A 23,005-nucleotide genomic window follows, 5' to 3' on the forward strand; every position below is an offset into this window, starting at 1 on the left:
TTAGCTAGCTAGCTTGCACTTGCTAGCTAATTTGTTCTATTTAGCTAGCTTACTGTTGCTAGCTTATTTGTCCTGTGATATAAACACCAAGTTGTTACTTTGCCTGAAATGCACAAGGTCTTCTACTCCGACAATTAATCCACACATAAATGGTCAACCAAATCTTTTCTAGTCATCTCTCCTAGGCTTTTTCTTCTCTTGACTTTATTTTGCGATTGGCAACTTTAATAAACTAGGTGCATTACCACCACTGACCTCGTTCGTCTTTCAGTCACCCACGTGGGTATAACCAATGAGGAGATAAGAGAGGCAGGACTTGCAGCGCGATCTGTGTCACAAATAGAACTGACTTCTATTTTAGCCCTTGGCAACGCAGACGCTCATTGGCGTGCGCGAGCATGGTGGGTGCAATAATTGAATAATATAGATTTCAAAATGTATTTTGCAACGTTCGCGCACGTGACACGAGCAGTGTAGTCAGCCTGTAACCCTAATTGTAACCCTAACCCTACAGTAATTGTAACCCTAACCCTACAGTAATTGTAACCCTAAATCTAACCACAGGAGGCTGTTGAGGGGAGCACAGCTCATAATAATATCTGGAACGGAGCAAATATAATGGCATAAAACACATGGAAACCATGTTTGATATATTTGATTCCATTCCACTAATCCGCCGCTCCAGCCATTACCATGAGCCCATGCTCCCAAATTAAGTTGCCACCAACCTCCTGTGAATCTAACCCCTAAACCTAAAATAGCATTTTTCCTTTTGGGGAATGTGAAATGTTCCCACTTTTTCCTTGTGAGGACTTTTGGAACCCAAAAGGATGGTAAAGTTAGACCACACACAAGTACTTGAATCATAGTCTTGTGTGCAAAACTGCACATAAGACTTGAATCAAACTTACAACATTGTACCCAAATTAATCTTCATGGACAGACTACTTATCTGACCAAATTACAAGAGTTTCTAGTTCTGGGTTAACCAAGATTATACCCACATAGGCAATACAAAAAAATCATTCCTGTGATTATGTGGTGCCATAATAGTAGTTGAATAACCCACTGTGTATATAACCATTTGGGTATAGGTTATTCAGCAGCAACTTGGTTAACATAGAACCGATACTAAATAACCCAGTAGCTGAAAAACCCAAACAGATCTCCAGAGTAGTGGCCTTTCTACTATGCCTATGGTATAACCAGGCTTCAAATTCACCTGGATCCAGCAGCATAGCCACAGGTAGGCCAATTTGATCTCAGGCCTACCCCCAAAAAGTTATTATTAGTATTATTCAATATACCATTTTTATTTGTATTTATTTTATTACATGTAAAAGAAACGCATGTGATATGTATTATTCTATGGGTAATTTTAATATAATGTAACAAAGAAATAGTCCGCAACAATCAAGTTGGCTTCCGACTATTGGTTAAATAAAAAATCATACTGTGGTTTACCTGAACAACGTTGCGTGGATAAACTTTGTAGCGCATAAGCTAGCAAGCTCTACCACGCTAGTTTACTCGAATTGACTCACCAGCTAAGGTAATTTAGTAGTTCTAGCAATGTTAAACCAAATGTCGATTGCTAGGTAAAAAATAATAAAAAGACATCTGGAGGAAAAAGAGTGTGTACCAGAAAATAATTTGGATTAATCTACCGATAGCCTCCAGAATGAGACAGGTGGCCCCAGGATAGAAACAACCGTAATCGCCATCACAACCGCCAATGCCACGTTGAGCCAGGCATGCTTGCCTACCCCACCGTCTCCTCTCGGTCTTGATGCTGCGGGTGGGGGTGAACCTGCAGTAGGTCCACCGACAGATTTGCCTGCTGTTGATGAACCAGCCTGTCAACCAAAGCTAGCAAAGTTCCCTTCAAGTATGATAAACGGCAAATCACACTGCTTCTCTTCAAGGTGGTATGACCAGTTCGTGTGGATTGAGTATAGTAAAGAAAAAGATGCAATTCATTGTAAGTTTTGTAGGTACTTTCCTGGGACAAATGTCGAATTCAGATTTGTATGAGATGGATTTAAAAACTGGAAACTCACAAAAATGCTTGCTGCAAACACAAGAATAGCAAATGACATGCTAGTGCCCTTGCAAAATTTGAATCCTACAAGGCGAGCCATGGGCCTAGAAGTTGTGGGACTGTGTTGAACCAAATACATGGTGATGCAAACATGGATTTTATAGAAAGAAACCGTGCCCATGTTAAAGTGGTCATAGATATGGTCCTAATGTGTGCAAAGCGGGATATTCCACTCAGAGGACATAGAGAAACCGAATAGAGGCAATCAACAATGGTCACTTTCTAGAAATCTTCAATTTCATCTCAAAGTATGACTCAGAAATACAAAACAGGCTTAATGAGCTACCTCGCAATGCCACGCTTATGAGCCCCGAAATTCAGAACGAGTTGCTAGAGTGTGCATCATTGTTACTCTGCTATCCAAATGTTTCTAGGCCTATCCCCACCAAAATAAATCTGGCTACGTCCCTGCCTGGATCTACTGTACATTTCTGCGCTTTTAACATAGTGTTTTCAATTTACATATGTGACACACGTTGACCAAGATTGTTACTTTGTGCATGTTCATTTCTACAGGTATTATTATTCAACAGTTCGCACCTGGGTTTTTGAACCCACAGCCTCTTGGTTCCCGGCACTTCAATCTGTCCGCTACACCACCATGCCCGTGTCCATAGCGGTTATCGGTTAATCTGACTATTCTCAGCATTGATTTTATTTTTTTATTTCAGCAAGTTAGGGCTTTCTGTATAGTTGTCTAATGTTTGTGGGCGTGCTAACATGTTTTAATGTTTGTGGGGCGTGTTAACCTGTTTTAAAGATACTCAGGAACAATGGTGAAAGTATAACTCATTTCTTCCCTGTACAGGACCTCCACATTTTTGTATGTGCCTAATCATATATTTCCGTATATAATATCTTAATTCAATATGATCTCTGTGGAAATTGTCATAAATATGTGTCATTTAACTTTTCAAATGTAGACCTAATACATTTTTATTCTGTCATAAACTCTACCAGTTATGATGTTTTAATCTGATTGTTAATCACGTTTAGGCTAGCGGCTGATTGCACGCATGTTGCTGAAATATGAGGTTGCTGAAGAGCATCGTCATAACTGGTATGAGGGGCTCGTTATACTAGCTATGTTCCTGGAACTGTCACAGGTCTTCACGCTGTATATTCAGAGCTCTGTTGTGTGACACTCCGAGGACACCGTTAGTGACAGCAGGAGGAGGCATAGGAATTCATCGTAACTCGAGGATGGACGACAGGAGTCTAGCACTTGTGGCTCTTTACATTGGACTAAATATTTGCACTGCTACAGGTGAGAGTTTGTATAACTTTTTAGTGTGTTTTATCAACATACATTGGAAGTTGGAACAAGTCTTGTTTCTCTTATGAAAGTTTTTTAAAAACGACATATTTAAGAGATCTTGATTAAATACTAGGTCAAGTAATAATTGGCATGCTGCTACCTACCCAGCTAACAACAAACATTCCCACAATTTTAGAGAATGTTCCTTTGAGTCTCATTAGGTCATTAACTAACGTTTTCATAGGAATGTTCATTTGATGTGCAAGGAATGTTTCCAGAGACTTTTCCCATAATGTAAAATATAACTTACCCAGAATGTGGTTAACATGTTCTCAGAATTTAAGATATTAATGTTCTGGACATGTTTCATGGGAATGTTGCTTGTTCTGAGGATTAGGAGAATATTCAATCAACATCCCACCAAACATACACAGAACATGGTTGCCATGTTCTCTGAATAGAAGATAATGTTCTAGACATGTTTCATGCTAACGTTGCAAGAACATTCATGTGTCCTGTTGTAAGGATGTCGCCTGATGTTTAAAATGTTTATTTCATCACACATCAAGCCTTATTTCTGTTGCCGAGCCAAATAAGGCTCTGATTAGTGTACCACTAATCTGTTCATAGCTCTTTGTCTGTTGGCAAGGTTAGGGATACTCACACACAGTACTTTTATATACAGTGTTTTCAACGTTGACAGCAGTTGCCATACCAAGCGGTGATGAAGCCAATCAAGATGCTCTCAGTGGTGCAGCTGTCATTTAGTAATGACAAAATGTATTTAGAACTTCACGCACAGTAAAACTTTTGTATTATTTAATACATATGTATGATTTAATACAATTATTTTATTAATAGGAGAGGGGAAAATGTCCGGCATTAAAATAAAGATGCCACTTCTAAAATCCTATTTTACACCATAGCCTGCTGAATTTGCAAGATACATTTTCTTTAATTTTTATTTAGTCACAAATGAAAATGTGACACTGACTCACCCATGGATTCATGTTTCAGCATTGTCTTAATGAAGAGTTCAGCGTTCAGTATCCACCGGTCGTAGTACAGATGTGTAACATATACAGATGTGTAACATATTGAGATATCAGCTGATGTACGAAGGGCTATATAAATAAATTTGATTTGATTTGATACCCTGGGAATCGGGAAGCAAGTACAGGGAGTGCAAATGTAATAACAAATAGAACATAGTACAAAACAAGAAACACGAAAAGCGTACAGATAAGAAACAGAGTCAATAACACCTGAGGAAAACACCAAGGGGAGTGACAGATATAGAGGAGGAAATCAGGAAGGTGATGGAGTCCAAGTGAGTGTCATGAGGCACAGGTGCGCATAATTTGTATTTATTTATTTATTTTACCTTTATTTAACTAGGCAAGTCAGTTAAGAACCAATTCTTATTTTCACTGACAGCCTAGGAACAGTGAGTTAATTAACTGCCTTGTTCAGGGGCGGAACAACAGATTTGAACCTTTACAGCTCGGGGATTCAATCTTGCAACCTTTCGGTTACTAGTCCAACGCTCTAACCACTAGGCTTCCTGCCGCCCCAATGATGAGACAACTGGCGCCGGAGAGGGTGCCTGAGCTGGAATGTGAAGCTAACTGAAGCTGTCTAGCTTTAGAAAACCCTGAGTAGATCTAGCTTCCTTCATAGTATAGTATACCTGGCATACTACAAAGCAGGATCAAGGAGTTAGCCAGCTAACTAGCCTAAATATTCTGGGGGGAAAAACAGATATTTTTGAAAGATAAGCTTGAAATGGGCAATCTCTAATTGACTCAACAACAAAAAACACATATCTAAGTTTAGCTTTCTTACTGAACTGGAAAATCATCAATTATTTGTCGCTATTTATCAAAGTTATCTGGCTAACTTATTGCTCCTGCTTTGTAGTATACCCTGCAGAACTAATAACATAGATTTCTGCAACCTACTTCAGGTTGGTTAGTGAGGTCAAGCCTACACTGATATATTTAACAGTGTCAAGAGCATGTGTGGAGAGGTAGCATACCAAATTTACATCACTCTAGTAGTCAATCAAGGTCAGTATTTTTGGTGTGCCAAAATCCTGAACTACCCCAAATTCAGGACCTTAATTAAGAGCTTGGTTGTGGAGGAATGCAATATTTTTTGGAATGTATTGCCTTTTGATTAATTACTATGTATGTTGTTTCTTAATATTTTATTGGCTTTCAGGATATAGATCTAATTTCAAAAATAGATTAGCTAATCTCAATATGACTTAATAGAAATTATATATAAGGCTAAATAGATAACTAGATTAGTAAGGAATGCACAGTAATATCCAGGAGTATATCAGAAAGGACTATAATTTGTTGTTATTTCTTGAGAGAGACAACGATAGGGAGGAGGTCAGAGACCTGGCAGTGTGGTGCCAGGATAACAACCTCTCCCTCAATGTGAGCAAAACAAAGGAGATGATTGTGGACTACAGGAAAAGGAGGACCGAGAACGCCCCCATTCTCATCGACAGGGCTGTAGTGGAGCAGGTTGAGAGCGTCAAGTTCCTTGGTGTCCACATGACCATCAAACTGTCATGGTCCAAACTAAGAGGTTGACCGATTATGATTTTTCAGACTGCTCTATCAAATATCAAATCATAGACTTAATTATAATATAATAAACGCACAGAAACACGAGCCTCAGGTCATTAATATGGGCAAATCCAGAAACGATCATTTCGAAAACAAAATGTTTATTCCTTCAGTGAAATATGGAACATTTCCGTATTTTATCGAACGGGTGGCAAACCGAAGTCTAAATATTGCTGTTACATTGCACAACCTTCAATGTTATGTCATGATTATGTAAAATTCTGGCAAATTAATTACGGCCTTTGTTAGGAAGAAATGGTCTTCACACAGTTCGCAACAAGCCAGGTGGCCCAAACTGCTGCATATACCCGGACTCTGCTTGCACTGAACGCAAGAGAAGTGACACAATTTCCCTGGTTAATATTGCCTGCTAACATTAATTTATTTTAACTAAATATGCAAGTTTACAATAATATACATATGTATTGATTTTAAGAAAGGCATTGATGTTTATGGTTAAGTACATTTGTGCAATGATTGTGCTTTTTTCGCAAATGCGCTTTTGTTAAATCATCACCTGTTTGGCGAAGATGAAGTAGGCTTTGATTCAATGATAAATTAACAGGCACTGCATTGATTACATGCAACGCAGGACAAGCTAGTTACACTAGTAATATCATCAACCATGTGTAGTTAACCAGTGATTATGTTAAGATTGATTGTTTTTTATAAGATAAGTTTAATGCTAGCTCGCAACTTACCTTGGCTCCTTGCTGCACTTGCATAACAGGTGGTCAGCCTGCCATGCAGTCTCCTCGTGGATTGCAATGTAATCGGCCATAATCGGCATTCAAAAATGCTGATTCCTGATTGTTTTGAAATCTTGAAATCGGCCGAATTAATCGAAATGCTGATCGGCTATGCCGATTAATCGGTCGACCTCTGGTCCAAACACACCAAGAGTCGTGAAGACAGCACGACAACGCCTATTCCCCCTCAGGAGACTGAAAAGATTTGGCATGGGTCCTCAGATCCTCAAAAAGTTATATTGCTCCACCATTGAGAGCATCTTGACTGGTTGCATCACCGCCTGGTATGGCAACTGCTCAGCCTCCGACCGCAAAACACTACAGAGGGTAGTGCGTACGGCTCAGTACGTCACTGGGGCCAAGCTTCCTGCCATCCAGGACCTCTATACCAGGCGGTGTCAGAGGAAGGCACAGAAAATTGCCAAAGACTCCAGCAACTCTAGTCATAGACTGTTCTCTCTGCTACCGCATGGCAGGCGGTACCGGAGCGCCAAGTCTAGGTCCAAAAGGCTCCTTAACAGCTTCTACCCCCAGCCATAAGATTCCTGAACAGCATAATCAAATGTCTACCCAGACTATTTGCATTGTCCCCCCACCTCCATTTTTACGCTGCTGCTACTCTCTGTTTATTATCCATCCATAGTCACTTTACCTCTACCTACATGTACATATTACCTGAATTACCTCGACTAACTGGTGCCCCCGCACATTGACTCTGTACCGGTACCCCCTGTATATAGCTTCGCTACTGTTATTTTAAAAAACATTTTTACTTCAGTTTATTTTTGTAAATACTTTCTTAACACTTTTTTTTTCTTAAAACTGCATTGTTGGTTAAGGGCTTGTAAGTAAGCATTTCACTGTAAGGGCTGCCTACACCTGTTGTAATCGGCGCATGTGTCAAATTACATTACATTTGATTTGATTTGAGACTGGTTTGTTCAGCCAATGGCAAGCAATAACATAGATCAAAGCAGATGATTTTGAATGTGCTGTTTCCATATGTGAGCATTAATTAAACATTATTTCTACACACTTTGAATCACCTGTATCCTTTCTCTCCCCTCTGGTCCATGCAGAATTCTCTGTCAGCCCTAGCCAGCCTCAGTGTGTCTTTATTGCCTACTCCAACGTGACCTGCTACTGGACACCTGGACAAGGCTCTCCCTCAGACACGCGCTTCACACTGCAGGTCAACATGTAAGACACGTGCTACAACATCTACGGCACAAGTTAATGGTTGTGATTGTATGAGGCCCCTTAGACAGAGCAAGAGGCAGTACTTTAATGCCAATATATCCTTCAACATGCAGTGTGCCCTGACTGAAGTAAACAAAGGCAGGCTGACATATTCCAGCAGTTGCGCAACCACAGAATGATTCATTACATTTCGGAGGAAGCTGGTGGGAGGAGCTATAGGACGGGCTCAATGTAATGGCTGGAATGGAATTCTTGGAACAGAGTCAAACATCTGGTTTCCATATGTTTGATGTGTTTGACACCGTTCTATTAATTCCATTCCAGCCATTACAACGAACCCGTCCCATAGCTCCTCCCACCAGCCTCCTCTGTTCTATTTCAAAGAGTACTACACCTTGACATCAGCATGCCTTTGTTTTCTCCATGACCACAGGCTGAATGAGGAGATTTAAAATATAATTCATAGAGTTCATTCGTTATATTGATGGCAAAGCTCCCAGCATAAGTTGCCTAATGTCTACCCAAAGCCATTCTGGTGTTTCAACTTTATCATTGTGTTTCATTATGTGTGAGTCATATTTGAGTTTGTAATGGTTATTTCCCTGGTTTGTACTTAAAAATTACATTGTAACATGTTTATTACACAGATCTGTAGAATAATACATTCTCAAAGTTGGTACTCATGAACCTTTACATATAGATCATCTTATTTCATCACCAGGCAACATCAGGCGAAACACCTGACTGCAGTGTAATGTGATTTGAGGTTCGGATTGGGTTGTTCTGAGGCTGACACAGTGGAGATTCATTGTGCAGGAAACTATTCAGGAAACAAACAAAATTATTTTGTGTGTTTGTGCCTGCAGAACCGGATGCGATGACCCTGTGATCCATCAGTCCCAACTGTGTCAGACTGTTACCCAGACCCACTGCTCTGTTAACGTGACCTATCTGAGCCGCTGCTACTGCATCAGGGTCCTGGCCGACAGCCCTTACACAACAGCCAGCTCACCCAGCCTCTGCCTCAATGCCATAGACGCAGGTAATGCACAGTGTCATACAATAGACTATACAGAATGAAGGATCTTAATTTTATCACTGTTGCAGGAGAATATTGGAAATGTAAACCTTGTAGTTTATTTTAAGTTTAAAATGGCTTCTGAAGTTTGTAAGTTCCGTTTTTAAATTTCTGAGTTGATTTTCCCTTATGAAAAATGTATCAACCCCTACAAAAATGTCCATTAATTACAAACCACATAATAATTCACATTTCCTATTGCTACAGGATTATTTTCCTGCTGTAGCAAACTGGCTCAAATTAAGATCCTACATCTGTACGCACATGTTTTACACACATCTTACTTTACATCTAACCCTTTGTCTTTTTCTCCCCCCAGTGAAGCTGCCCACCCCTGTCCTCTCCAATGTGTCAGCAGTGAGAGGCAAACCCAGATGCCTGAAGCTGCAGTGGACTACCAATACCAGCTTCCCGGTGACCAGAAAACATATCTCCAATGGTGCTCTGGTCTTCCAGGTGCAGTACAGCACAGAGGAGCAGGTGTGTGGCCCACTGTCATCTCCAATCTATCAGTTACTGTAGGACTATGTAATGTATACAGTGTGATGTGTATAATATATGTATATCTACAGCGGGTGTTTGGCGTTAAGTTGTTATCCGTTTTTTCCCTATATATTGCCATCAGCCTGAGCCCAAGACAGTGAAGGTGGACCTGAGACCTGAGAGAGAGCAGGGTCTCTTTTCTGCCTCCACGTGTCTCTTCTCCGCCTCCACTCTATATACAGTGATGATGCGTTACCGATACAATAGTACCCTCAGCCACTGGAGCGACTGGAGCCCAACACAACAGCAGTGTACAGAGGTGGCAGGTGAGAGTGAGTGAGTGTGTCAATGTGTGTGTGAGTGTGTGAGAGAAAGAGAGAGATGTAGTGGTCTAAGCCGTGTCCTCCAGACCGAAAACACATACAGTGGGATCCAAAATTACTGGCACCCCTGACTGGCAATGCACAAATAATACTTTAAAATATATAATTATAGAGATAAACTCAAAATAATGTAATTTATTAATGTTTCAATGGAACCAACCAAAATCATACAATTATTTAATGCAAAATACATTTCCCCAAAGTCAAGGTTTCATAATTATTGGCACTCCTCATTTAGTACTTAGTTCAACCACCTCTGGCAAGGATAACAGCATGGAGTATTTTCCTGTAATGTTTGACAAGGTTAAGGAACACATTTGGAGGGATTTTGGACCATTCCTCTATGCAGATCCTTTCAAGATCCTTCACATTCTTTGGTTTGCGCTTATCAACTGCCCTCTTCCACTCAGCCCACAGGTTTCCGATTGGATTGATGTCCGGCGACTGAGATGGCCATGGCAGAACATTGATTTTGTTGTCACAGAACCATTTCTGTGTGGATCTTGAGGTATGTTTTGGGTCATTGTGTTCTTGGGAAGTTCACCTATGGCCAAGTCCCAGCCTTCTGGCAGAGGCAACCAGATTGCCAGCCTTAATTGCCTAGTACTTGGTGGAATTCCTTATGCCATCAGTCTTAACCAGTGCCCCTGGACCTCTGGAATTAAAACATCACTGACCCACCCAAAACATCACTGACCCACCACCATATTTCACCGTGGGTATGAGGTGCTTCTCCTAGTATGCATCTCTGTTTCGACACCAAACATGCTGATGCTGTATCTGACCAAAACGTTCAATTTTGGTGTCTGCTGACCAGAGCACCTTCTTCCAGTCATAATTTAAATGACGTTTGGCAAACTCCAAGCGCTTGCGTCTGTGTTTTTGGGTCAGAAATGTCTTTCTTCTGGCAACCCTTCCAAAGAGCCTGTGGTTGTGGAGGTGGCGTCTGATGGTGCTTTTTGAAACCTGGTGACCCCAGACGCCACTAAGGCCTGCAATTCTTTCACAGTGATTCTTGGGGATTTTTTTGCTTTTCTCACGATCCTCCTCCCTATCCTGGGGGGCAAAATGCATTTGCATCCTCTACCCGTGAGGTTTACAACTGTTCCATATATTTAGATTTAAAAATAATAATTGCCCTGACAGTGCTCAGTGGTATATTCAATCGTTTGTGGATCTTCTTGTAGCCATAACCAGATTTATGAAGGTCTACGACCATCTGTCTCTTTTGAACTGCTAGTTCTTTTGTTTTCTTCATGGTGTTGGACGACAGAGGGATACTGCATGTGTGTTACCTTATTTTTATATCCTTGTGAAACAGGAAGTGATTTAATGGCTCAATATAGTTCCTTAAGACTTAGATAAACTTAAATAAGTGGAATTTAATTCCAGGTTTAATTTTGGTAGATGTTATTTACAATAATCTTTAAGGGTGCCATTAATTGTGAAACCTTGATTTGGAGGTCATAGATTCTTTATTAAACCAATAATTGATTTTGGTGGGTTCCATTGAAACATTAATAAAGTACACTATTCTCACATGTTGGTATCTTGAGTTTATCTCTATAATTATATTGTTTATATTTTTTAAAGTATTGTTTGTGCATTGCCAGTAATTTTGGAGCCCACTGTATACAGCTGCAGCATGGATTCCAATGCCCTATTCCTTTAGGAAAAAGAAAAAAAGAAAGCGAGGAGAGGAGAGGGAAACCATGTGACATGAGAGAGTTTGATGTGCTTTCTAGTAGAAAAAGAAAAGAAGGGATGTAGAGTAGAACATTATATTGTCAGCGTAGTCTGCTTTGTTCCTAGGACTATGAAACGGTCAAGGAACAATGATCTGGGAATATCTTTTATCACATCAAATCTAAAACTGTTGATAAACCCCAATTCCTCCTATTCCCCTCATATAGATCTGTGTGGCTTTTCAAATTACTCATGTAGAATCATTTTACCTGTTAAGCTAGAACAGAAGTTGACTTCTAGTACATTCTAGCTCCTGAGTGGCGCAGCAGTCTAAAGCACTGCATCTCAGTGCAAGAGGCATCACTGCAGTCCCTGGTTTGAATCCAGGCTGCATCACATCCGGCTGTGATTGGGAGTCCCATAGGGCGGTGCACAATTGGCTCAGTGTCATCCAGGTTTGGCTGGGGTAGACTGTCATTGTAAATAAGTAACTGACTTGCCTAGTTAAATAAAGTCAACATAAACATTCAAATGAAGGGAAGAGGAAATTCAACAACCCCTGAAGAGTTGTATTCATGATCATTTCATGACCGTTGGTTGGAGAGGGAGGTAGTGGCAGTGTAGCTTCCCCTTAGCACATGAAAGGGGCAAACTGCATTTTAAATTAATGCTATATACCCAGAGATTTTTTACGAATTTAACTTATGCCCCATGAGCTTAGTTCAACTAACCCCATAAGAACCCCAAATATAAGCTTGTTTAACTCCTTAAACTATGTAATTGTAAACAAACACTGTATATCCTCAAAACATGGTTATAACTATAATGTTGATATCGTTAATGGTCAAATCAAATCAAATTTATTTATATAGCCCTTCGTACATCAGCTAATATCTCAAAGTGCTGTACAGAAACCCAGCCTAAAACCCCAAACAGCAAGCAATGCAGGTGTAGAAGCACGGTGGCTAGGAAAAACTCCCTAGAAAGGCCAAAACCTAGGAAGAAACCTAGAGAGGAACCAGGCTATGAGGGGTGGCCAGTCCTCTTCTGGCTGTGCCGGGTGGAGATTATAACAGAACATGGCCAAGATGTTCAAATGTTCATAAATGACCAGCATGGTCAAATAATAATAATTACAGGCAGAACAGTTGAAACTGGAGCAGCAGCACGGCCAGGTGGACTGGGGTCAGCAAGGAGTCATCATGCCAGGTAGTCCTGAGGCATGGTCCTAGGGCTCAGGTCCTCTGAGAGAGAGAGAGAAAGAAAGAGAGAATTAGAGAGAGCATACTTAAATTCACACAGGACACCGGATAAGACAGGAGAAGTACTCCAGATATAACAAACTGACCCTAGCCCCCCGACACATAAACTACTGCAGCATAAATACTGGAGGCTGAGACAGGAGGGGTCAGGAGACACTGTGGCCCCATCCGATGATACCTCCGGACAGGGCCAAACAGGAAGGATATAACCCCACCCACTTTGCCAAAGCATAGCCCCCACACCACTAGAGGGATATCTTCAACCACCAACTTACCATCCTGAGACAAGGCCGAGTATAGCCCACAAAGATCTCTGCCACGGCACAACCCAAGGGGGGTGCCAACCCAGGCAGGAAGATCACATCAGTGACTCAACCCACTCAAGTGACGCACCCCTCCTAGGGGCGGCATGAAAGAGCACCAGTAAACCAGTGACTCAGCCCCTGTAATAGGGTTAGAGGCGGAGAATCCCAGTGGAAAGAGGGGAACCGGCCAGGCAGAGACAGCAAGGGCGGTTCGTTGCTCCAGAGCCTTTCCATTCACCTTCACACTCCTGGGCCAGACTACACTCAATCATATGACCCACTGAAGAGATGAGTCTTCAGTCAAGACTTAAAGGTTGAGACCGAGTTTGCGTCTCTCACATGGGTATGCAGACCATTCCATAAAAATGGAGCTCTATAGGAGAAAGCCCTGCCTCCAGCTGTTTGCTTAGAAATTCTAGGGACAATTGGGAGGCCTGCGTCTTGTGACCGTAGCGTATGTGTATGTATGTACGGCAGGACCAAATCAGAGAGATAGGTAGGAGCAAGCCCATGTAATGCTTTGTAGGTTAGCAGTAAAACCTTGAAATCAGCCCCTGCCTTGACAGGAAGCCAGTGTAGGGAGGCTAGCACTGGAGTAATATGATTAAAAAAATTGGTTCTAGTCAGTCCATAACTCTTGTCTATGAATTTGAGACTGGTTACGTTTCTCCAGCCCCATCACTCAATTGTTTAATGAAAGCAGGGTGACCACTTTGTTATTGTTTAAATTGCAGATTGCCCCTTTAAAAGTCACACATTAGGTGAAAATGAAAACCAAGCCAAGTTGGCCATAGTGTGCTTCCTCCTTGGCTGCACAGGCATGTGAGAAATGTTGTCTGGGCAGACCATAAATCATATGTAGATAAGAACAGAATTGTCTGCTTAAATGAGCACATTATTGTCCATGAATATTTTATACATCACCTTACATGTGTGACAAGGTTTTTGAATGGATGTGGTTAGGAGTGTGTTCTAGATACTAGTGAGGTTTGCGCTATCTGATTGTGTTCTCCCCTCTAGCACCCTCTACTGTCCCTCAGCTATGGAGGACCGTTCAGCTTGTAGGTGGAGCAGACCTGAGACGAGTGACTCTGCTGTGGAAGGTAAGGTGGCACAGAGGAGGATGGTGGGAGGAGGTATAGGAGGACGGGCTCATTGTAGTGGCTGGAATGGAATGGTATCAAACACATTAAATATATGAAAACCACGTTTGACTCAGTTCCATTTCAGCCATTACAATGAGCCCATCCTCTTATAGCTCCTCCCACCAACTTTCTCTGAGGTGACACTAGGGCTAGTTATTCTGCTCTCTCAGGTCTATTCCATTGTAGTGTCTATATGGATATTCTTCTATAAACATTCAGTTTGAGTTGTTGTTGTCCTTGTGTGTCTTGCAGTCCCCACCCAGGAGTCAAGTGAAATGCTCAGTCCCATGGTTTAACGTATCCTGCTGTACTGAGGGTTCCCAGAATGCACTGCATACATGGGACTGCAATGCCCTTAGTGTGTCTGACACTTCCTGTCATCTGACCCTTCCCCCTGAGCGCTGCTCCTGCTCACTGAGCATGTCCAACCCTGCCGGCATCTCTCCTCCAGCTACCATCACAATCCCCAACACCACGGACACAGGTACACAGACTCTGACTCTATTTGACCATTGACGTCAATAGCATTGCGACATATTAAGATGATAGCATTGTGTGGCAGTGTATATATTGATATGAATTTGAAGAAATGCCCAGAAACTTTTGCATCATTTTAGTTGTATTGTGTCCAATGCATATCCTCTGTAAAATGAGAGTATAACCTACTGATGGTATGATCACCAGCACCCAAGGCTCTGGTGGATGTCAGTGTCACAGCATTGGATGATTTCAGACTGGAGGTACGATGGACAGCTCTAGAGTCCCCATCACTAAGCAGCTTCCTGGTGGAGTGGTGGGCTTTATCTGAGGCAGCTAGCTATACTCCATACTGGCAAAGACTGAGCCACAATGCAAGCAAAATTATAATCACAGGTAAATGGGTTGATTGTATGCATCATTCAGCTAGATAATTGTCATGCCTATGACTAGGATACAGAGTTTTCCCTGATCAGGTCACATGTCACAGGAGCCTCCTACTCTTATGTGTGCCAGGGGATGTTGTAGTGGTTGTCCTGCTGCCCCCGCCACGACCAGGTATGCCCCTGGTGGCAGTGGTCTCTCCTATCTATTTCCCCATCTCATATTCTAACCTATACCTGTCAATATAACTTCCAAATACTCCACAAAATATGGCCAATATCCATGGATAATATCCACCACTTAGTAAACTGAAAATGGCGGAACATTTATTGTGGGTCTTACTTTTCCTCATCAAGGCACTCTTGAAAAAAAACGGAGAGATGAACTTGTTGATCCTTTTACACCCTAATGAAGGCTTGTACCAAACCCAAACACTTAGGCATTTCGGGTTCTGTTTTTTATTATACCGTATAAAAACATGACAAGCCAAAATGACAAGACAATAAAGGCTTTTTACATCATCCCCCTTCAAAAATGCCTTGATGTGAAAAGTCAGCCCAATTATTATTTTTTCTACATTTTTCACTTGCTAAGTTGTGGACATTATACTTTTTGTTTTAATGCCAGTCATAGTCCACCTTTTGCAAAGAGCACCTTCTACCAAATTTCCAATGGCCTTACAGCCTTTACCAGTGGAGGCTGCTGAGGGGAGGACGGCTCATAATAATGTCTGGAATGGAGTCAATGGAGTAGTATCAACCAAATGGAAACCATGTCTTTGATGTGTTAGATATCATTCCATTGTCCCCATTCCAGCCATTATTCAAATCAACTCACATTCTATTGGTCACATGCACATATTTAGCAGATGTTATTGCTGGTGTAGCGAAATGCTTGTGTTCCTAGCTCCAACAGTGCAGTAGTATCTAACAATTCACAACAATACACACAAATCTAAAAGTCAAAGAATGGAATGAAGAAATATATCAATATTAGCACTAGCAATGTCGGAGTGGCATTGACTAAAATACAGTAGAATAGAATACAGTTTATACATATGAAATGAGTAAAGCAGTATGTAAACATTATTTAAATGACTAGTGTTCCATTATTAAAGTAACCAGTGATTCTATGTCCATGTATATAGGGCAGCAGCCTCTAAGGTGCAGGGTTGAGTAACATGGGGCCAAGTAACAGGGCGGTAGCCGGCTACTTATTATGACCCGTCCTCCCCTCAGCAGCCTCCACTGGTCTTTACCCATTTGAGTGCGGCAGCACATTGCTTTTTCTACCCTAAAAATATGTACTGAACAAAAATATAAACGCAACATGTAAAGTGTTGGCAACATGTTTCATGTGCCTAAATAAAAGATCCCAGAAATATTCCAAACGCACAGAAAGCGTATTTCACATCCGTGTATTTGAGCATTTCTCCAATGCCAAGATAATCCATCCACCAGACAGGTGTTGCATGTGAAGAAACGTATTAAACAGCATGATCATTACACAGGTGCACCTTGTGCTGGAGACAATAAAAGGCCACTGTAAAATGTGCAGTTTTTTCACACAACACAATGCCTGAGATATCTCAAGTTTTGAGGGAGCGTGCAATTGGTGTGCTAACTGCAGGAATGTCCACCAGAGCTGTTGCCAGAGGATTCAATGTTAATTTATGTACCATAAGCTGCCTCCAACGTCGTTTTAGAGAATTTGGCTGTACGTCCAACCGGCCTCACATCCGCAGACCGTGTGTAACCACGCCAGTTCAGACCTCCACATCCGGCTTCTTCACCTGTGGGATCGTCTGAGACCAGCCAGCTGGACAACTGATGAAACTGTGGGTTTGCACAACCAAAGAATTTCAGCACCTACTTTTAGAAACCACCTCAGGGAAGCTCATTTACATGCTCGTCATCGGGGTCTTGACTGCAGTTTGGCATCGTAACCAACTTCAGTGAGCAAATGTTCATCTTCGATGCCCACTGGTACCCTGAAGAAGTGTGCTCTTCAACTATGAATCCCGGTTTCAACTGTACTGGGCACATGGCAGACGGCGTGTATGGCATCGTGAGGGCGAGTGGTTTTCTGATATCAAGGATGTGAACAGAGTGCCCCAATGTGGCTGTTGGGTTATGGTATGGGCAGGTATACACTACGGACAACGAACACAATTGCATTTTATCGATGGCAATTTGAATGCACAGAGATACTGTACCATGACAAGACCCTGAGGCCCATTGTTGTGCCATTCATCCTCCGCCATCACCTCATGTCAGCATGATAATGCACGGCCCCATGTTGCAAGGATCTGTACACAATTCCTGGAAGCTGAAAATGTCCCCGTTCTTCCATGACCTGCATCCTCACTAGACATGTGATTTCCTCATATGCAGTGTAACTCAGTAAAATCTTTGAAATTGTTGCATGTTGCGTTTATATTTTTGTTCAGTATAAATAAATAAAATGGCCTATATTTGGTGACGTGATCAGGAAAACCTCTGGGGCCCTACTTTTACAGTATACAGTGCCTTGCGAAAGTATTCGGCCCCCTTGAACTTTGCGACCTTTTGCCACATTTCAGGCTTCAAACATAAAGATATAAAACTGTATTTTTTTGTGAAGAAACAACAACAAGTGGGACACAATCATGAAGTGGAACGACATTTATTGGATATTTCAAACTTTTTTAACCAATCAAAAACTGAAAAATTGGGCGTGCAAAATTATTCAGCCCCCTTAAGTTAATACTTTGTAGCGCCACCTTTTGCTGCGATTACAGCTGTAAGTCGCTTGGGGTATGTCTCTATCAGTTTTGCACATCGAGAGACTGAAATTTTTTCCCATTCCTCCTTGCAAAACAGCTCGAGCTCAGTGAGGTTGGATGGAGAGCATTTGTGAACAGCAGTTTTCAGTTCTTTCCACAGATTCTCGATTGGATTCAGGTCTGGACTTTGACTTGGCCATTCTAACACCTGGATATGTTTATTTTTGAACCATTCCATTGTAGATTTTGCTTTATGTTTTGGATCATTGTCTTGTTGGAAAACAAATCTCCGTCCCAGTCTCAGGTCTTTTGCAGACTCCATCAGGTTTTCTTCCAGAATGGTCCTGTATTTGGGCCACTATTGTTCCTGTTCCCAAGAAAGCTAAGGTAACTGAGCTAAATGACTACCGCCCCGTAGCACTCACTTCCGTCATCATGAAGTGCTTTGAGAGACTTGTCAAGGACCATATCACCTCCACCCTACCTGACACCCTAGACCCACTCCAATTTGCTCACCGCCCAAATAGGTCCACAGACGATGCAATCTCAACCACACTGCACACTGCCCTAACCCATCTGGACAAGAGGAATACCTATGTGAGAATGCTGTTCATCGACTACAGCTTGGCATTCAACACCATAGTACCCTCCAAGCTCGTCATCAAGCTCGAGACCCTGGGTCTCGACCCCGCCCTGTGCAACTGGGTACTGGACTTCCTGACGGGCCGCCCCCAGGTGGTGAGGGTAGGCAACAACATCTCCTCCCCGCTGATCCTCAACACTGGGGCCCCACAAGGGTGCGTTCTGAGCCCTCTCCTGTACTCCCTGTTCACCCACGACTGCGTGGCCACGCACGCCTCCAACTCAATCATCAAGTTTGCGGACGACACAACAGTGGTAGGCTTGATTACCAACAACGACGAGACGGCCTACAGGGAGGAGGTGAGGGCCCTCGGAGTGTGGTGTCAGGAAAATAACCTCACACTCAACGTCAACAAAACTAAGGAGATGATTGTGGACTTCAGGAAACAGCAGAGGGAACACCCCCCTATCCACATCGATGGAACAGTAGTGGAGAGGGTAGCAAGTTTTAAGTTCCTCGGCATACACGTCACAGACAAACTGAATTGGTCCACTCACACAGACAGCATTGTGAAGAAGGCGCAGCAGCGCATCTTCAACCTCAGGAGGCTGAAGAAATTTGGCTTGTCACCAAAAGCACTCACAAACTTCTACAGATGCACAATCGAGAACATCCTGGCGGGCTGTATCACCGCCTGGTACGGCAACTGCTCCGCCCTCAACCGTAAGGCTCTCCAGAGGGTAGTGAGGTCTGCACAACGCATCACCGGGGGCAAACTACCTGTCCTCCAGGACACCTACACCACCCGATGTTACAGGAAGGCCATAAAGATCGTCAAGGACATCAACCACCCGAGCCACTGCCTGTTCACCCCGCTATCATCCAGAAGGCGAGGTCAGTACAGAAATTATGTAAATATATCACTAGCCACTTTAAACAATGCTACCTTATATAATGTTACTTACCCTACATTAGTCATCTCATATGCATACGTATATACTGTACTCTATATCATCGACTGCATCCTTATGTAATACATGTATCACTAGCCACTTTAACTATGCCACTTTATTTACATACTCATCTCATATGTATATACTGTACTCGATACCATCTACTGTATCTTGCCTATGCTGCTCTGTACCATCACTCATTCATATATCCTTATGTACATATTCTTTATCCCCTTACACTGTGTATAAGACAGTAGTTTTGGAATTGTTAGTTAGATTACTTGTTGGTTATTACTGCATTGTCGGAACTAGAAGCACAAGCATTTCACTACACTCGCATTAACATCTGCTAACCATGTGTATGTGACAAATAAAATTTGATTTGATTTGATTTGATCCATCTTCCCATCAATTTTAACCATCTTCCCTGTCCCTGCTGAAGAAAAGCAGGCCTAAACCATGATGCTGCCACCACCATGTTTGACAGTGGGGATGGTGTGTTCAAGTTGATGAGCTGTGTTGCTTTTACGCCAAACATAACGTTTTGCATTGTTGCCAAAAAGTTCAATTTTGGTTTCATCTGACCAGAGCACCTTCTTCCACATGTTTGGTGTGTCTCCCAGGTGGCTTGTGGCAAACTTTAAACAACACTTTTTATGGATATCTTTAAGAAATGGCTTTCTTCTTGCCACTCTTCCATAAAGGCCAGATTTGTGCAATATACGACTGATTCTTGTACTATGGACAGAGTCTCCCACCTCAGCTGTAGATCTCTGCAGTTCATCCAGAGTGATCATGGGCCTCTTGGCTGCATCTCTGATCAGTCTTCTCCTTGTATGAGCTGAAAGTTTAGAGGGACGGCCAGGTCTTGGTAGATTTGCAGTGGTCTGATACTCCTTCCATTTCAATATTATCGCTTGCACAGTGCTCCTTTGAATGTTTAAAGCTTGGGAAATCTTTTTGTATCTGAATCCGGCTTTAAACTTCTTCACAACAGTATCTCGGACCTGCCTGGTGTGTTCCTTGTTCTTCATGATGCTCTCTGCGCTTTTAACGGACCTCTGAGACTATCACAGTGCAGGTGCATTTATACGGAGACTTGATTACACACAGGTGGATTGTATTTATCATCATTAGTCATTTAGGTCAACATTGGATCATTCAGAGATCCTCACTGAACTTCTGGAGAGAGTTTGCTGCACTGAAAGTAAAGGGGCTGAATAATTTTGCACGCCCAATTTTTCAGTTTTTGATTTGTTAAAAAAGTTTGAAATATCCAATAAATGTCATTCTACTTCATGATTGTGTCCCACTTGTGGTTGATTCTTCACAAAAAAATACAGTTTTATATCTTTATGTTTGAAGCCTGAAATGTGGCAAAAGGTCGCAAAGTTCAAGGGGGCCGAATACTTTCGCAAGGCACTGTATGTTGTATCTACAAAGACTTAACAGACAAGTATGTTTTGTTGCATGGGATTACATTCTGGCGATGGGTGTGAGTAATGTGCGACCAAATACCCATTGTTGTCAGAGGGCGTGTGGCCGAAACTGTGCTACAAAGTGACTGTGAGGCCTGAGTATGATGCAGAGACTGGGGAGGAGCTGTCAGTAGAAGCCTACACCAGGCAAGAAGGTCAAACACACACACACACCACAACAACTTACTTTATATCCTAGGCTTTAGCTAATTCATTGATTTGTCAATAGCTGCCACCATAATGAATAACCTTTTATGTGGATGTGTTGTACACCTTTTTACTCACCCTTTTACACTGACTCTTCAGCTCCCTCTGCTGGCCCCAAGCCAGTGGTGCAGGAGCTGAGCAGCAGTGCTGTTGTCCTGCAGTGGGAGCCTGTTCCTCTGGAGCAGAGGCATGGCTTCATCCGCTACTACACCCTCTACATCCAGAGTGAAGAAGAAACTCCAGAGGTTGTAGTGGTGCCAGGAGACAGCCTGAGGTACCAGTTGAGTGGTTTGTCTGGACTGTACAGGATCCACATGGTGGCTCACACTGATGCAGGAGGGAGTCCTCCTGGTCCAATGCTTGATGTGGCTGTAGGTGAGGACTAATACAGGCTGAGATGTTTTAACTGTTCTACTGACCTACCTCCATTGGAGTGGACAGTTGTTCATTCATTTGTGTGTGTGCGTGTGTGTGTGTTCCAATCTAGGGGGCGTTGTTTTGGTGGACACCATCCTGTGGTGTTGCATTCCTACAATGCTCACCGTCATGATACTGCTGAACTGCCTACAGTGGAGACAGAGGTGAGAGAGCCACAGAGAGGGAAGCCTACTAGTAGAGGTCTTGAAGTGGAACTGTCCCCATGTCTTGACAGCCTGCTGCACTTTTCCAGACCCACATGTATCCCTGGCTGATTAGCAGCAGACTGCAGATGCCTCCACTTAGTCTGTGAGTCTGATAACAGTGTCTGTTCTCTGCAGGATCAAGCAGAATCTCTGGCCTACAGTCCCTGACCCTGCACATAGTAGCCTGTCCACCTGGAACACAGAGACTAAATACACCACAGTCGTTTTCACTGGGGGGGGGTGAGTACTTTTATGATCCTTCCCATCCGGAATCCTCGGGACGTCCCTACCCCATTAAAGTTTACATTTAAAATGGTTAAGGTTAGAGTAATAATACATTTTATTTTAAGTGCTTTTCACGACACCCAAAGTCACTTTACATACACAAGAAAATCAGAAGGATTAAAGGCAATAAAATCACACATTAAAATAAGTAAGTGTATAAAACCAAACATGATGACAGACTAACCATGGAGAACACTAAACATGATGACAGACTAACCATGGAGAACACTAAACATGATGACAGACTAACCATGGAGAACACTAAACATGATGAGAGACTAACTATGGAGAACACTAAACATGATGACAGACTAACCATGGAGAACACTAAACATGATGACAGACTAACTATGGAGAACACTAAACATGATGACAGACTAACTATGGAGAACACTAAACATGATGACAGACTAACTATGGAGAACACTAAACATGATGAGAGACTAACCATGGAGAACACTAAACATGATGAGAGACTAACCATGGAGAACACTAAACATGATGAGAGACTAACCATGAACACTAAACATGATGACAGACTAACCAGTGGAGAACACTAAACATGATGAGAGACTAACCATGGAGAACACTAAACATGATGAGAGACTAACTATGGAGAACACTAAACATGATGAGAGACTAACCATGGAGAACACTAAACATGATGAGAGACTAACCATGGAGAACACTAAACATGATGACAGACTAACTATGGAGAACACTAAACATGATGACAGACTAACCATGGAGAACACTAAACATGATGAGAGACTAACCATGGAGAACACTAAACATGATGACAGACTAACCATGGAGAACACTAAACATGATGACAGACTAACTATGGAGAACACTAAACATGATGAGAGACTAACCATGGAGAACACTAAACATGATGAGAGACTAACCATGGAGAACACTAAACATGATGAGAGACTAACCATGGAGAACACTAAACA

The 23,005-nt window shown here is 42.2% G+C and overlaps 1 protein-coding gene across 1 annotated transcript; it reads left to right on the forward strand.

Annotated features, from left to right (window-relative positions):
* The first annotated feature begins 579 nt into the window (after positions 1 to 579).
* Positions 580 to 22,008, forward strand: LOC121840864 (interleukin-6 receptor subunit beta-like). Its single transcript, XM_042306322.1, has 12 exons — positions 580 to 3,368; positions 7,830 to 7,950; positions 8,817 to 8,992; positions 9,348 to 9,508; positions 9,654 to 9,837; positions 14,168 to 14,250; positions 14,545 to 14,776; positions 14,977 to 15,165; positions 20,985 to 21,086; positions 21,238 to 21,513; positions 21,626 to 21,719; positions 21,897 to 22,008. Exons 1-12 carry the CDS (start codon positions 3,305 to 3,307, stop codon positions 22,003 to 22,005), a joined length of 1,791 nt encoding a protein of 596 aa, XP_042162256.1. The 5' UTR covers positions 580 to 3,304; the 3' UTR covers positions 22,006 to 22,008.
* The last annotated feature ends 997 nt before the right edge of the window (positions 22,009 to 23,005 follow it).

The sequence above is a fragment of the Oncorhynchus tshawytscha genome, linkage group LG01, assembly GCF_018296145.1.
Source record: "Oncorhynchus tshawytscha isolate Ot180627B linkage group LG01, Otsh_v2.0, whole genome shotgun sequence".
In the NCBI taxonomy this organism is placed as follows: Eukaryota; Metazoa; Chordata; class Actinopteri; order Salmoniformes; family Salmonidae; genus Oncorhynchus; species Oncorhynchus tshawytscha.

What these genes read in the sequence shown, in the direction of transcription:
- LOC121840864 (XM_042306322.1), top strand. Translation starts at nt 3,305, where the DNA reads ATGGACGACAGGAGTCTAGCACTTGTGGCTCTTTACATTGGACTAAAT. An exon ending in TTCACACTGCAGGTCAACAT is followed by an intron (nt 7,951 to 8,816) that starts GTAAGACACGTG and finishes TTGTGCCTGCAG; the next exon opens with AACCGGATGCGATGACCCTG. An exon ending in AGTACAGCACAGAGGAGCAG is followed by an intron (nt 9,509 to 9,653) that starts GTGTGTGGCCCA and finishes TATTGCCATCAG; the next exon opens with CCTGAGCCCAAGACAGTGAA.